At 41.2% G+C, this 15,752-nt stretch overlaps 1 protein-coding gene across 1 annotated transcript in view; it reads right to left on the reverse strand.

Moving 5' to 3' along the window:
- mthl1 (adhesion G-protein coupled receptor methuselah-like 1) overlaps positions 1–15,752 on the reverse strand; it is a 144,513-nt gene that overhangs the window by 124,087 nt on the left and 4,674 nt on the right. The window contains exon 3 of the mRNA XM_003698762.4: positions 14,029–14,264. Within this exon, the coding sequence (XP_003698810.2) occupies positions 14,029–14,264 (236 nt within the window). The remainder of the gene's footprint in view (positions 1–14,028; positions 14,265–15,752) is intronic.

Here is a 15,752-nt window from a genome sequence, read left to right on the forward strand (position 1 = left end):
TACTCGTTCCGCCCGTCCTTTTGCTTTCAATTTGCGCTCCGTGTTTTTACCCCCTAACCTACCCTGGCCACCAATTCTGTTCTTTTCATTCTTCTCGTCCCGTTTCTCGAAGAATGATCTCGAAAGGAGCGTTGCTCTTTCGATACTTGCATTCTCCAAGATTTTTGCTCGACGAAACAAACAATCTTGGAGAAACGCATTGTTTACTTCAATACGAATAACGTACAAGAGAAAAGTTTCTACAAATATTACCAATGTACCAATTACATTTTGAATTCTGATTGAAATTATCAGATTTATCTTTAAATATAAATATTAAAAGCTATCTCAAGTATTTCGAGAGCAATGAAGCACACGTAAAATCGTAAAAAAAAGGGGGGAAGGGGATAAAAATTATTCGTCGAAATAAAAACCATTCTCCAACCAGATCTTCTTTTTCCCTTGCACGGAAAATAAAATAATTGTCATCGAGCAACGACGCATAGAGCCGCAAGGGGGCTGCGTCTAGGGGTAAACCGTGTGGAATAGGGCGTGTAACTGCGTTTTCTCCGAGACCTTCATCCCTCCGGAACCAACGGTACTTTTCAAAGGGGGTGAATATCGTCGGCTCGCGGGCCAGCAGGGGAAAGAAAAAAAAGACTCTCGATAGTGGTGGTGGGTTCGCGCGGTTTTCCACGCGACCTTCGGTATGCATCGTGGTCGCGAGCCGAGGGAAGCCTCCTTTTCATCTAGTAACGAGGTTAGAAGCCGGCGGAAATAATTCTTTCTCGCGGGGCCAACCAAGGCCCCAGGCTCGTCTCTCCCTCTCCATTTTTCGCCGGTGCTTACTTTTCCAAACGGAGAATTCTCTCTTTCTCCTCTTTCTCCAAGAAACTGATTGCCCCGCGAAATCACGCCGTTATTTATTTTTCGTCCGCGCTAAGCGTACCGCGAAAAGCTCTCACGTCGGCCGCGATATTTTCCTTGATGCGTTTCTCTAAATCATCGACCGTTGAAGTTGTGTTTATCGTCGCTAAAAGTGGAATTGCGCGCACTATATATATATATATAGTTGAAAGGAGTAGCGAAGGTGAACACCGTAAATTCGAGAAACTTTAAAAGAGAGAGCCGTCCCCGCGATAAAGTGGCGGCATTAAAGAGGGTAGTTGGAGGGCAACCATCGACTTTTCAGATCCACCCGCGGCAGACACCTTCCGGGACACGAAAGAAGGCTCTCAAGAAGGGATTTTCAACGGTGCGCGTGTGTGATGGGACGGGCGAGAACGTAATCAGGGAACGATTTCTTTATCCCTTGACAGTTCTCTCTCGCCTCGCTCCAAGGACTCTGGGTAACATCTCTCTGATCGAGGGAGAGGAAACTATCTTAACCCGTCTTCGTTTTCTATCGCAAAAGTGTCTTTAAAGTGTTCCCATATAAAGAGAAACTGGATTACGTCGAAAGGATTTCAGATTTTTTTTCTTCTTCTTTTTCATTAAAATTTCTTCAATACAACCGTAATTCTTTGGTTCCCGATGCAAACGTTCCTCGATTATATTCCCCGAAATATTTTTTCAAGAACGCGCCACCCTCCAAAGGACGTACGTATATACACACTTGAAGGGCCAGAATTCCTCCTAATAAACCTCATTTCCAGGAAAAATATTTTCCGCCCTTTGCACCAGAGTCCCCGAAACCTGATTATCCCGGACAAAATTGCCTGCTTTCGAAAACATACTTCAAAGGATCTAAGCGCGCATACTACTCCATCATCTCCCTCCCCCCGACGTATGACGAGTTTAATCAAGATCCCCATATCTGAAAAAGAAATATTTAACGTATCCCCTCTCGGTACGGGTGTAAATGACTTATCATCCCTCCGAACGATTCCTCCGCAATCCTGGCGAATTGTCTCGAGGGATCATCATCCGAAAGCCACACACAGATTCCAACTTTCGCGGTGGAGACTCGAGCTCCTCCACTGCGGAAAAAAAAAAAAAGCAAATCGTTCCACCGTATCTATCGCTCGTATACAAGAGGAGGACGGTTTATTTATCACGGATTTCTCACGGTTCCGGCCTTCCAGCTTTTATGCGCCGTGGAACAAAGGTTCTGGCGCACGAACGAAAACCCGCCCGCTGTTGCTGCTGGAGGGAACAAGAAAGAGGAAGATGGAAGGGAAAAAGGGAGACAGAGAAAGAAGAAAATAAAAAAGGGGGGAAAATAGGGGATCGTATTTTGCTCTTTGGACGACGTGGACACGCGTGGTTCGAAGTTTGCACCCTCTCGTGGTGCATTCGAACATTGTTGAAAACGAGAGGGAGAAGAATAAAAAAAAAAAAAAATATTCCTTCGTCTCTGCACACTGTTTACCCAGATTTATGATCGTGGCTCCGTCACAGATGAAATTTCCATGCCGATGGAAGCACGGCCAATTTTTCATATTGAGATTCCCCTACTGGTGTACAACCAGGCCGCGTAACATATTTTTCAGTCCTTACGAGCAAATGAACGAGCCTCGTCTATCATATTTACAGCAGGGCCCATCCCTCGAACCGATGCAGAAAGAGACGATCTGTCTGAAAACCCGTTCCGCGCCGTTTCCGAGATACATCTGTTATATTAATTCGACCGTGTGCCCTGTGTTATCGGGGATTTTCAACTGTACTATTCGTGCGTTTTTCTTTCCTTTCGTTTTTTTTTTTTTTCTTTTTTTTATTTCGATTTATACGTGCGTTCAAAGAGCCGGCGGTATTTACCGAAGACTGACAATGAGCGGGCCATTTTTTTAACCAAGTTTTTATTTCATAAGTTTCAATCTAGTTTTCATTTTTCTTTCATGCACATATATCTATTTATAAAAATTTATCTTTGAAATTATTCGTTCCACTTCTCTCGCCTCGTACAAAATATTTATCATAGAATCTTTATATACCGCGATAAGTAGAGATAAAAAGCATCTCTTTTATGCAAAAATTACAGTACATGTTAAACGCGCGAAACAATCTTTCCCCAACCCTCCAAATATATTTCCAGAACGGTCGAATCAAAATCCCGTAACGAAACCTTTATTTCAACAACTAATCCTTCGCGCGCGAGCAAGAAATAATCAACGAGCTTCATCTCGCATGAAGGACCTCCCTTCATCCTTTTCATCACACTCGCTCATTTCTCTTCGTTCCATCTCGTCCACGAGCATTTCCAATTCCAATTCGGGCAGCGAAAACGGACCATCTTTCTGTTCCGCACCCTTTCACGGGGGTGCGAAAACGAAAGCTATCGATCATATTTACGATGTGAGGAAGCGTAATCTGCTTGTCGACAAGGATCGGCCAGACGAGGCGAGGAGGCAGAAAAAAAAGAAAAAGGGGGGAGAGAAGGGAGCGAATTGATCGAGAGAGACGATGGCGCCATGGGACCACCACCGAAGTCCTCTCTCTCCCCCACGAATTTTTCCCCTGCTTCGTCACTCCGTCTCGCCTCGACGAGACACGTTCCAGTCACGTAACCTTAAATTGGTCAATTATTCGACAATCGTCGTGTCCCGACCGCCGATATTCGCAGTCCACCCGCGACTATCCGTGCCAGACAATCGCAAAGGTGTCTTTCTCCATTTTCCAGAAATATTCCGTCTTACTTCCGCTCGAGCCGATCGAGAACGAATGATATCGGAAGATTATTGAAAATAATTTCAAATAATCTTTAACATCCTTTAATTTTCGAACGACCGTATGACTTATTGATTTATCACTGTAAACTCGAGAAACTCGGCAGTGAAATAAAATAAAATTTGGAGAAAAAGAAGCGAAAGAGCGATAAAATGAATTTTCCTTGGTAAATAAGAATCCAAACCCCTTCGAGGTTACGTGAAAAACAGGGTTCCTGCAAACACCTAAAGGGTAGAAGATAGGGAAGGAGAGGAAGGAAGGGGGAGTAAAAAAGGGAAGGAAAAAAGGAATCGGCAACGCGCTCATGTGTTTCCAATTGCGCCACCCTCTGCGCGATTCTCGCACCCCGCCCACGTTATATGACATACGATTCGTTTCTTTTTTTTGCTCGCGGGCTTGTTTCTTGCGAGAGAGCGCCGTGGCGCTCTTTAATCACCCTTCTCTTCTCCCTCGCGTCCGACTGCAAACATAAAAATGGCACACCACGATTTGCCGCCGGATAAAACGCCGCGCGCGAATCCATCCGGACTTCAGAGAAAATCCTTGCCCGTCGTCAGCTTTGCATGGAAAGGGGCCGCCAGGTTTTGCGCGCGTGAAACTATTTTTCAAGCTGTGCTTTGTATTTTGTCCAGGATATGTGACTTTGCACGGCGAACGGATAATTGGATGAGCGGAAAGATTCGTAGAAGTTAAAAGCGACGGAATCGCGCGATGGAATGGAAAGGAAAAAATTTTTCATCTTCTTTACAGGTGTGGGAAACAGTGTTAGAGAAATTTTTGAACGATATCATATTTCTCCAATATCGTTTTCTCGGGAACAATTAATTTTACTCGATCTTGTTCTTCGATCGATAAATTAAACGAAAATCTTTGAAGATCTTCTAAATTTTTTTTACAAAATTTTCAAGCAGATTTAGATTGATAAAATCGTACGAAAATATTTTCAAAGAAACCACCACCGTTTAAACTTTTATCTAAACGATATTACATGCTCCGACCAAAATACGATCGGCCTCTTGGCACACAAAGCACCATTCTCCTTTATTCCTCTTTCTTAAAAACTGCGAAATCTCCTATCTTTTCCTTTACAACACTCCAGCAAGCCGTAACGATAACGCAAAATTTCCCAACATTTGGACAATTTTCGTAAAATTGCATTCAATTAGCAATGTCCGCTCATCGTATGGCAAATAAATATCACAAAGTATTCGTCCATTTTACGAGTAAATTTCATCACGTCGTTCAAATCTTGCTTCCTCCACTCGGTTTTCGACTCTTTGTCCGTAGCAAACGGACCGTGCATCGTGTATCCGATAGATAATAAAACCGTGACAATTTTCCGCGGGTTTGTAAGAAAAAAAAAAAAAAGAAAAAAAGAGAAGGAAAAGTGTATTAAACCCAACGAATCGAAAGTTCATGTTTTTCCAATATCGTGGTGAAAAAGAAACAGGGAAAGTTTGTCGGGCAACCGAGTTTCTCAACTTGTTAAGAACTGTGTAATTTCCGGCCTAGAGACGGATAGCCCATTTCCCTGGCGATAAATCTTCGAAAGTTCGAATGCGGGGCAATTTAAAAATCGTTGAATTCTTCGTACGCAAAGAAATCACAGAAGAATCACTTTTATGAGGCTTCAAGGTTTAAAAATTGGTTTCTATGAAAAGAAACAATTCAAAGATTTAAAATCGTAGAATTCGAACATCGATTCAATGATCGAAATCATACTTGACAGAATCAACTCGAAACAAAATTACTCCTCTTTTCCACAAAATACGAAAGAAATGAAAAATAACTTTCCCCTTGTAAATCTCGTAACGAAAGAAACCTCTCAAAAGAATCACTCGTTCAAATTATCCAACGCAGACAGTTATATCGTTATGCTAATAATTATCTACCCCCCTCTCCCCCTTTCCCTCGATCCTCACGCATCTTGCCCTATAAATCTGCCGCGAAACAATTACACTTCGATTATCTTTCCCCGCCGACTTCGAAACGTAACCAGTGTTCGAGACAAGGGAACACGGAAAGGGTTTCCCTCCCGTGTTCGGAGAGGGAACGATAAGCGGAGCGTAGAAGCGTGCGCGCACGGACTGACACACGTTTCGATGAAAAAAGAGGATTGTCGTCACGGAACACGGAATCCGTCGCGTTCGCTCGTGCACCGCTATTTTAGGCTAATTAGCCGAGTCGTTAATCAACCGAGAAGGGAAACGAACTTGACATCGAGAGAAAGCGACCTACGATAACGTGTTTCGTCAAGTGTCGCCCTCTCTCCGTGTATCTAATCTTTTTAATTAAGCGGGATCAACGGGTGAAATTAGTTAGTTTGGGACGCGATAAAGATTCTTTTCCCCCTTTCGAGGAGGTATATATCTGCTTGTTGAAAATTTGGTATCGCGGTAAGATGTTATAAAAATTTATACACACAGTTTAAAGTTAAATCTCGCAAAGATTCTGTGATCGAAATGATAATTGCAAAGTTCAATTCTTGAAAATGGTTCTTCCTAGAAAGTAAACTGGTGTACTAATAGAGAAGTTGGTTCCGAAGTTAAGCAGTGAACGTGTTTCCAAGAATTCGCAAATTTAATCAAAAAGTTGGAATTAGATTAGAATTTTACGAGTTTAGAAAATTAGCGGATAGATCGGACAAGTGAAGGGGGAGAAAAAAAAAAAGGAAATTTTTGGCCAATAACATTAATCCCCGGATTGGAACGATTGAAATTGATTCTCGGAAGCGATATCGTTTCTTCCGTTCGTTTCCCTTTGGACGATTACAGTTTTGTTTCTTGTTCAGTCAGGCAATAAGTTATAACAGTTATAAAATGGTTCGTTGTATATGGAGAGGAGGGTACAATAGGAGCACAGAGCTTGCCACGCGATTGACTTATCGAAATTACGAAACGGGGAGAGCGAGGAAACATTATTCAGAGTCACCCTTCTTTCCGATTCTTTCTTAACATTCATTATTACTTCTTACTCTTAGAACCGGTTAAATAACGTGAAAGATAATGGCGATGGAATGAATTTCTCTCAAAACAGGGGTACACGGATTCCAAGAAGGACGAAAAGACGGAAACACGTATATAAAAAGTATTTTTAAGAGCTCGTCATCTGGAACGTATAAATATTCGTTATACCCGGTGAAAAATCGAAAAGCCTTGCGACGACGAGGCGCAGAACAAATACCGGCATCAGGACAAAAATCGGTCGAGTTTTCGTCGAGGGAGTGTCGTTTTTACAGTCATTAATTCAGAGGATATCGCTGGCGTCACGGCAAGGGTGAGTTTCTTTTCTCGCACGAAAAGAGATTATGGATCCACGTCGGGAAGACGTGGACGAGTCGGTTGAAAAAGAAAAAAATTTTAACGTTTTTTTCATGGCTTGCTCTATGGGTGGATCCACTCTTTCTTAAACGAGAGATTGCATTAAGATATAATCATCCAAGAAGCTTTCGCAGTTAGGATGAATGAAAGGATTTTCGAAAAAGAATAGAAGAAATGATGATTTTCAATTACAAAAAAATTCTATTTACACGTATAAATATATAACGATAACTGCGACGATTAATCTTACCTAGATTAATTAATAATTTCATTTTTCCTTCAATCGAGTTAATTTATTTTAATAAAGACGTGGATTACGAATATTGAATTACTGATAAATTTTTTTTTTTACAAAATCATCAATTCTGCTGTATATATTACCGCACACGTATGCTTCTGAAACCGTTACTGAAGTGTTTGCAATTTTCCCAGTAAAGTATCAGGTTATCCGGAAATTAATTGTGCGATGTTTGATATTTCACATTTATATATATATATTTATTCGAATATATATTTTTATTCGAAATAAAAACTCATCGGTATAAAATTATAATTAAACAATTCTTGTTGTTCGAAGATATTTCTTTATAATTAATTTTTCAACCGTTTTAACATCAAAGTTATTATCCAACCTTTCCATTAATATCGAATGAAACGATCCCACCCTGTCTAACTCTGTTCGAGCAGGTCGTCCATAAGGTTAGCAATTCACTATACGCTACGTTGCACAACCGGCGTGGCAAAATATGGAACTAATCGAAAGGCAAGAATGGAAACCGGTGCTGCTCTCGATCTCCCTCGGTTTCTCGCTTGGAAATAAACTATCCATTCCCCATAAAAGGGTGTTCACAACCGTGTGGAAGTCTCGGCCAAAGTCACGGCGATGTCGGGTCACGAGTGTTTTCTTATAAAATACTCGGTGGTACACGCCATCCGGAGAAATACCACCAACGAGTACTATCTTCTCTTCTCGGTATGATACATCGAAGAAAAAAGTGTATGTAAGAAGTAAAAAATTAATCTCGTTTCTCGTTATAACAGAAGAAACGATCAATCTCGATGATTCTCGGTGTGTTAAACAGATGAATAGACGTCGATGACGCGATCTCGAGTAATTTTCTTGGGCGTTGCGGAACGTCAACGATGACACGCAACGTGCGATTATTTCCATGGATATCGAAATCGACTCGGTAATCGATTAGAAAGGGTTGGAGACGATTCTCGGCGAAGGTCGAGTCACGCCTTTCGAAGCTACGCCCCGGAAGAAGAGAGTTTCCATGAAGTCATCCGACTCACAGAGACGACAGATACTCGCAAGGTCGAAAGTAATTAAAAGTGAATCGAGGAGAGAAAGAGAGAGAGAGAGTGGAGCCGCGAGAACGTGGATACTTGCGGGCGAGCGCAATTAAAGCGTTACGAGATGAAGGCATTCCCTCATGTACCGGGTGTTTCAACGATATTAAGTCGTTCTCGAGGTGAAATTTATGCGTCAACTTGAGCGCGAACGACTTGTTTGTCCGTACTTCGTGAAAATTGGGAGATAATAAAACGAGCTGACTTCTACCTTTGTTACCCTTCACGCCAAATTAATTGCTTACTTTAGCAATGATAATGTGGAAATGGCCGTACCTTCAATAGGACGAGTCAAGGAAAAAATTGCCACTTTGGTAAAATCAGGAGGTAAAATCTATCTTGCACTGGGAACGGTGCACTCACTGTTGCAAATAAGCACTTATGAATGGATCGATAAGATCAAAAATGAACGTTTTTCCTGGATGGGCAAGCGAAGGTAACGGGGTATATACTTGATTTATTGCCTCTCGACCGAAACTATTTTTATTTACAGGGAACGTGGCAAAAATATTGAAACAAATAAATCACCCAGAATCATCGACCGTTCAACTATTACGTGAAAAATAAAGTTTTTCTAAAATTTACTATCTCTAAAATTCAAATTTCAACTATTTTAAATCAAACGAAATGAATTATATTCTATAACCACGAGATATATATATATATATATGTCGATATAAATTACTCATCGATTATAAAATTCGACATTCTCCACGTTCACATCAAAATAATTTCTTAAAATTATCATTTTAATATCGCATCGAGAAACGAGATGAAATATCCTTGAACAACGAGACGCAATTACACTATGATACATCCTCATAAAAATTTCTAAAATCGTTATTCCACGATGTCCAATTTCCAGGATCGCCGGATTCCAAATCGAGCACCAACTCGAACGGACACCCATGGCGATCAACCTGTTCCACACCTCCCATTTCCACATCTAACAGTATCAAAGATCCGGTGAGGGCAGCCTATCTCGCACGCAGCTCGCGTGCGTCGAATACACGAGTACTCATAAATCGTGTCGCGATGTCTACGGAAAAAAAAAAAAAAAAAAAAAAAAACAGAAAAACGAAAAAAAACCGGTATAACCCGTGCGTGTAAACGGTTCGATCGCATAGCGGCAGTGGCTCTCCCGACTAAAACGGTTGAAAAAGTCTCGCGATTGCGCCAACCAGCGTTTAACCCGTTATTCGAGGCTACACTGCGGCAAGGCCATCGATACGTAACAATCCGCCTCTGTCAACAATAATTGCCGCGTCCACGTTTTCCTACGATGCTCGGTGAAATAAGAAAAGAGGAGAGGGGAGGAGAGGAGGCTCGCGTTACCGTTATTGTCGCGATGAAATTCCTTCCGTCGTCGGACCGAATTCGCGTCGAATGAGCGTTGAATTATTACGTCTCGCGGATCTTAAACCGCGAATGAAAAACAAATAATAAAGTATGCGAAATGATACGATACGAATTCTATACGGAGTAGATATTATTGTTGAATAAATTTTGTGATCGTAGATTGGAATGGAGGGGAATCGCAATTGGGAATCTTGCCTAAGTGCTACGAAAAATATACTTATGGCATATAATCGTTGTAATTTTGATGATAGAGTTGGCGGATTATTGGGCGCAAAAGATTAAAATATCGTCGTTTCGATCACAAATTGAGAGAACGATCGATTTTTAAAAATGAAAATTAAACGACTCGACTACCGGGATATCGATATCAAACGTATTATCTTCGCTTCGAGCTCGCATCCGCGTACAACTCGCGAAGCGGTTTACGCGAGGAAACCGCACAAACCAGGATGGACACCTCTAACAAGAAGAAATCGATTCTTACTCTTCGATCTATCTTTCAAGGCTCGTGTTACGTAAATATGGACGACGCGGCGATGGCGTAAAACGAGCAGCAAAATCTCAAGTCGCGCGTGGAATTTCAGCGAGCAAACAGGTAGCGAGAAACGAGGAAACGAGCTTCCGGGAACTTGAGCCGATGGAAAAATAAATTCCAACTTGGAAGATCGAGTCGACACGCGTGTCGCTGCTTTCTCGTATATCGTCCGTGGATTTTCGAACAATTTAGCGCGGTTTATTCCGTCGCGAATCGAACACGATGAAATTCCTTGCAGCAGAACAAAAGTCCAACCAACTCGGCTCGAGGAACCGAACGAATTTTCCGAATCTATCTCGAATTATTCTGTCCACGAGCAGTGGTGGCTCGAGGGAGAGGAAGTTAACAATTCGTGGAAACTAGATTTCATCGAGGCATAATCGAGTTGAATTTTTAATCGGCCTTACTGTTGCAGGCGTCGTACAACCGGTTTCTGAAAGACGAACGAACTAATCGAATTAAAAACGCTCATGAATTTTAATACTTCCGCCAGGACGGTGAAATGAGTACAGCCGAATACCGATTCCGTGTCGATCCGGACGAACAACCGGACTGAATCGATCGATCGATCGATTGTGCAATCTCCACGTTCGAATGCGTTACGCGCGAGGTTATGTTGTTTTCTTCTTTGCATTCCGCCCGTGTCTCACGAATTTATATTACTGTTCGTGAATACGTATCTGGATATTTTGATCAACTTTTAAATAAATGGGTTCTACTAAAATGTCAAATAATTAAACCATTTTTTTTTAAATTATAGGATATTACATTATTCGTATTAACAAGTTTCGTTACACGATTTAATTCGTTGTATTTAAAACGATTCGATGTTTTCCTTTTCCCGTTTTCAGAATGTTTCTTTAAAAAAAATTTAATTTCTAGAATTTTATCGAACAATTTCCTGTTAACAATTTTGAAAGTAGATTAAATCTTGTCGAGTAAGTAAGCAAATGTCCAGATACGTTTCAACAATAATGTGATACGCGAGATTCGAAAGATTGACAGAGTTGTATAAAATCGTATAAAAGAGGCGGTTTAATCGCTGCTACTCATCGAGGAGTTTGATTCTCCTTGAATATGCGTTTTCTGTTTGCTCGTTTTATCTCTCCACGCATATAGCACGTTGGAAGTATAACGTGACACGATTATGCAACCTCACGAAGAAAACATAACGAGTATTTCTCACAAAAGCGAAGACCTACGAACACAAATTCCCCTATCTCTGTTGAAACGTCTCGTGTACACACAGAGAGAAGAAATGGAAATAAGAAGTCTAGAAAAATCTAAAAATTATGGTGATGTCACGCCACTTACAATCCTTTGAACAATCGCTCACAGACCATTAGCCTCCCTCGTATCGAATAATCAATCGTACAACTCCCATTTACTTCTAACCAAACAAATTCATCAGCTAACTGTGTCAATACAATAAACTTCGCCCCCGTAAGAGGTTTTCAGAACGGACCGATAAGACCTTGGGGGAAGGAAAACTTTGGTCGAAGAAGAGAGAGAGGGAGAAAAGAAAAAGGAAGAAAAAGAGGAAAGAAGCAACCCGTGAAGAGTCCGATTGTGGGTCACTCCGTGTCCCACTTTCTCCTTCCTTTATCGGAGGAATGGAGAGGAATCGGTTACACGTAATACAAGGATTCCTTTATCGATAAATTACAAAAGGCAATATCATTAAGTTAAAACAATCCATTTTCTTGATTTATGGATGAAGAGAAAAATTTGTTGAAATCTTGTTCTCTTGTATGGAATGGTGTATACACGAGGAAAAGCGGACACACGATTTGTGTATTTGTAATATTTATCGACCATAGAGTTCACAAACAGGGTGATTCTCTCATCGATAAATTACGAAGACAATATCTTATTGGCTAAACACGCCATTCTCTTGATTTCGAGACCGAAATCCCTTCTGCCGGGGGATTGTCGACGATATAGCCAAGATAATTACAATATTCGTGTTACAATCTGAAATATAGATGAAATATACCGCCAAATAGGAGAATTGGAGAAACCGATTTGTTCATATTCTATTTCCAAAGAAGAAACTTTCTTCTGCTTCCATACAATTTTGGATTTTCAAACTTCTCCAAAATAACGAAAAAGGTTAAAATTAATCCAACGACCTTGCGCATCCCTCCGCTATTATTCCAGAAAAGTATTCCAGAGGAGGAGGAAGAAAAGAAAACGTTTGACCGATCGAATCAAGAAACAAGGAGGAGCATCGGGTGAAAGGATCGCGATCGGGCCGCTCTGTCAAGCGGAACAGACAGTTCTGGTGGAAATTTAGCGGGAAACGGAACGGAAATAGCCGCGAGACTCGTTGGGTTCCGCGCTAAAGGATCGGGGCGCGAGCCACGCAAGGGAAAGAAATACGCTCGATGCAAATTCCGGACGGTTTCCCCCGTCGCAACATAATTACCTCGCGGAATGGTTAAATCTGGCGGGGGGACGTGAAAAAGGCCGACTACAAAGCGATAATGGCGGAAACGAGCGGAGATGCAAATGAGAGTCGCTGTTACCCGTGGACAGAGACGAGAGAGGGAGGACTCACGGTGACCATCCCGGTGGTGGAAGCTCGCAGGTGTACAATGTAATCGATTCTCGCGATCGAAACGAGCGCGGAGAAGCGAAGCTTTGCCGAGGGATTAGCACGATTATCCGAATAATTAGCCCGGAGTTGGAAGGGAGGATGGGGAGGGCAAATAAAGCTTCCGTCCGAATTCGAATTCCATCGGTGTATATTTGCTCGCATAGCAAGCGTTGCACACCGGCCCCGACGTGCGATTGTTTCCCCGCGAAAAGGGGGTAAAAATTTTGGAAGGGGGTAGATCGAATCACGGACAACGAGCCGGGTTACGTTAATTCGACGATGGGGGCGGTGGTTTGTTCGATTAATTTCGTGAGAAATCGTGCGTGATCGGTGATTAATTAATTATGATTAACGACGCAACGATTGCTCGAAATCTTGATTCCTGACGAGCACTTCACGATCCTTTTTTTCGATTCTCTTGGAATTTAATCGAGAGACGGGAGACGAGAAAATTTAGTGTCGTTTGCGTCTTGAAGATGATACGAATTATGAGGGAAAGGGTTCAAGATTATCACGCATCGTTGGAATTTTTTTTTTTTGGAGAAATTCTCTGACTATTGTTATAGTAATATATAGGCTATTCAATTGTTCAATTAGGATCACTCGATACTTTTAACATTTTCCCGTTCTTTTTAGTAAAATTGAAAAGAACGAGCGATATTTTGGCGACTAAAAGATCGTTATATTTACAGAACTCAGAAATTAATAATTTGAGATAATTACTTCCTAAAAGCAGGTAGTAATAAATTAATTGTCAACGAAAGTAGTTTCTAAGTAGTCAAGAATAATTTCCCATTTATGACATAGTTAAATTTTCATACGTGATCCTAATTTAGTGACAAGGGGCTGTATTAGACATGATTAAACGTCGCAATTACTCTAATTCCAACGAGTATATACTCAACCGTTACACGGTGTCTCTAATACGATATCGAGCAGAAAATATGGCACATCCTGTTGCAACGATGTGCACCGTAATTTCGTCTAATTTTATCATTCCAACTACCCTTCCATGTAAAAAAAATGCGCTTCGATATCGCGGCTAATGTAATACCCTGCTACGTGATTCTAGAAATATCCTATCCCGTGGTTCATTTAGATTTAATCTCCGTGATAACGCGATCATCATGAAGGAACGAACGACGATAGGTCGAGGGACACAGCGCGGTTAGGTATAAAAGAGCGATAAAAGTTTATCATAAAGCACAATGACTCACCGAGCGCTTTACAGTTTACACCGTGAAGGGAGTCTCCGGCGAGTTGAATGATGGCCATGAGAAGATCACCGAGCATCAGGCAGGTGACATGATGAGTCTGGCAGCGCCAATGCAGAACGTGATGAGAGGCTGGCAGCAGCCAACCGGCGGCCAACGTGGCTGCCAGGAACACCACGCTAATGATGAAGCCCACGGGGTACAAGGTGAACCTGATGTCGGCCGCTTGCATTATAGGTCTGAAAAATTTTCAAAGCAGAACGATTTGTTTTTAATCGTTTGTTTGATTTTTTTTTTTCAAAGTATCGATTATAAATTTGAATTGAAAACAAGTATGGTAGATAATGACGATTGTACTCTGGATTTTGAAAAATAAGAGATTGATAAATTTCATCTGAATTAAAAGTCATTTAATCTACGCTAAAATTAAGGACTTGTAATTAATTAGAACGATTTTGGATATCGATATAGGGGGATATCAAGAAATTAAAAATTATTAGAAATTATTCGACGACATTGAACCGTACAGTATGCTATATTCAAACACCGAATCGACATTTTCTATTTCGGTAACATCCGTTCGTTCCGTGAAACGCGCATTCGTGTCTCAAATTTCGACTTAAATCCATGACCCATTCCCCAGAAACTACGACCGCGCCAGTGAAAGTTTCAGAGAAATCGTTTCTCCGAGTTTCGTGAAGCGATCCAGGCCCACATTCACATCGTCGACTTGGTGTCTCCAACACCAGTTAAAAGAAAAAAAAGAAACACCAGACTTTTCCTAGTTAATCAGCGCGTGTAGGCATGCACCGAGCTCGCACGCGTTATATAGGATATATCGAACGCTGCTTTCTACGCGATGGTATTCGCTTTCTTTCCATCGATCCATTCGTACGATTTTCCACCAATGATCCAAGTTATTGCACAAGAAGAATATTTTCAATGAAACGTCGAGATAGGAATGCGAACTGAATTTTGCTTGCGAAAGCTTTGCTCTTCGCATGTAAACGATCGCGTTAATCGAGTTTCGAGCGTTGTTTTGCAAATTGCGGTTTCCGTGTGCAATTTCTATTAACGGCCATCCGTTCCAGAGCGGCGCATGGATGAGAAAAAATCTCGAAGAAATCTCCTTTCCGGAATGTGTCCCGTGATAATTAAGATCTGCAAGATCAGACTGTTTCCTCTTCCGGGGTGTATTCTCACTTTTGCAGTTTGTTTGATGAGGTAATTATCTTTCCGCTCTGTTTCGTTTCTCGCGAGTTCAAATGGAAGATTAATTTAAGATTTATGCTTTTACTTAACGCTTATGAAAATTCTTCTTTAAAAATTTCCGCTTTGACTCTATCTATTTTTCTTTTGGATAGAAATTGACGATTCGTTGATTTTTTTTTTTTTTTAATTTTTAAAAAATTATTCGGATGAAGTTAATCACGGATAATCACGATGACAAGGAGACACTCTCTACATATCGCACACAATCTAATTTCTATCGTAATAAAATATCCATATCAAAGTACAGCACCTTTCTAAAATCATAGACAGGAACGAAACGCTCGATCAACATTTCTCTTCGTAATCGATACGATAATACACGATACGATACGATAATATCATCCTCAACGGATGACGCGGCGCGCCGAGAGCGCACGGATATGACCTAGAAATTCTTCGAGAGAGGAGTGAAAGTGAGGGACCGACTTTTTCTCGAAGAAACGAACCTCGTCTCA

This window comes from Apis florea, unplaced genomic scaffold (assembly GCF_048593485.1).
Source record: "Apis florea isolate Af1SG1 unplaced genomic scaffold, ASM4859348v1 contig_3158_pilon, whole genome shotgun sequence".
NCBI lineage: Eukaryota > Metazoa > Arthropoda > Insecta > Hymenoptera > Apidae > Apis > Apis florea.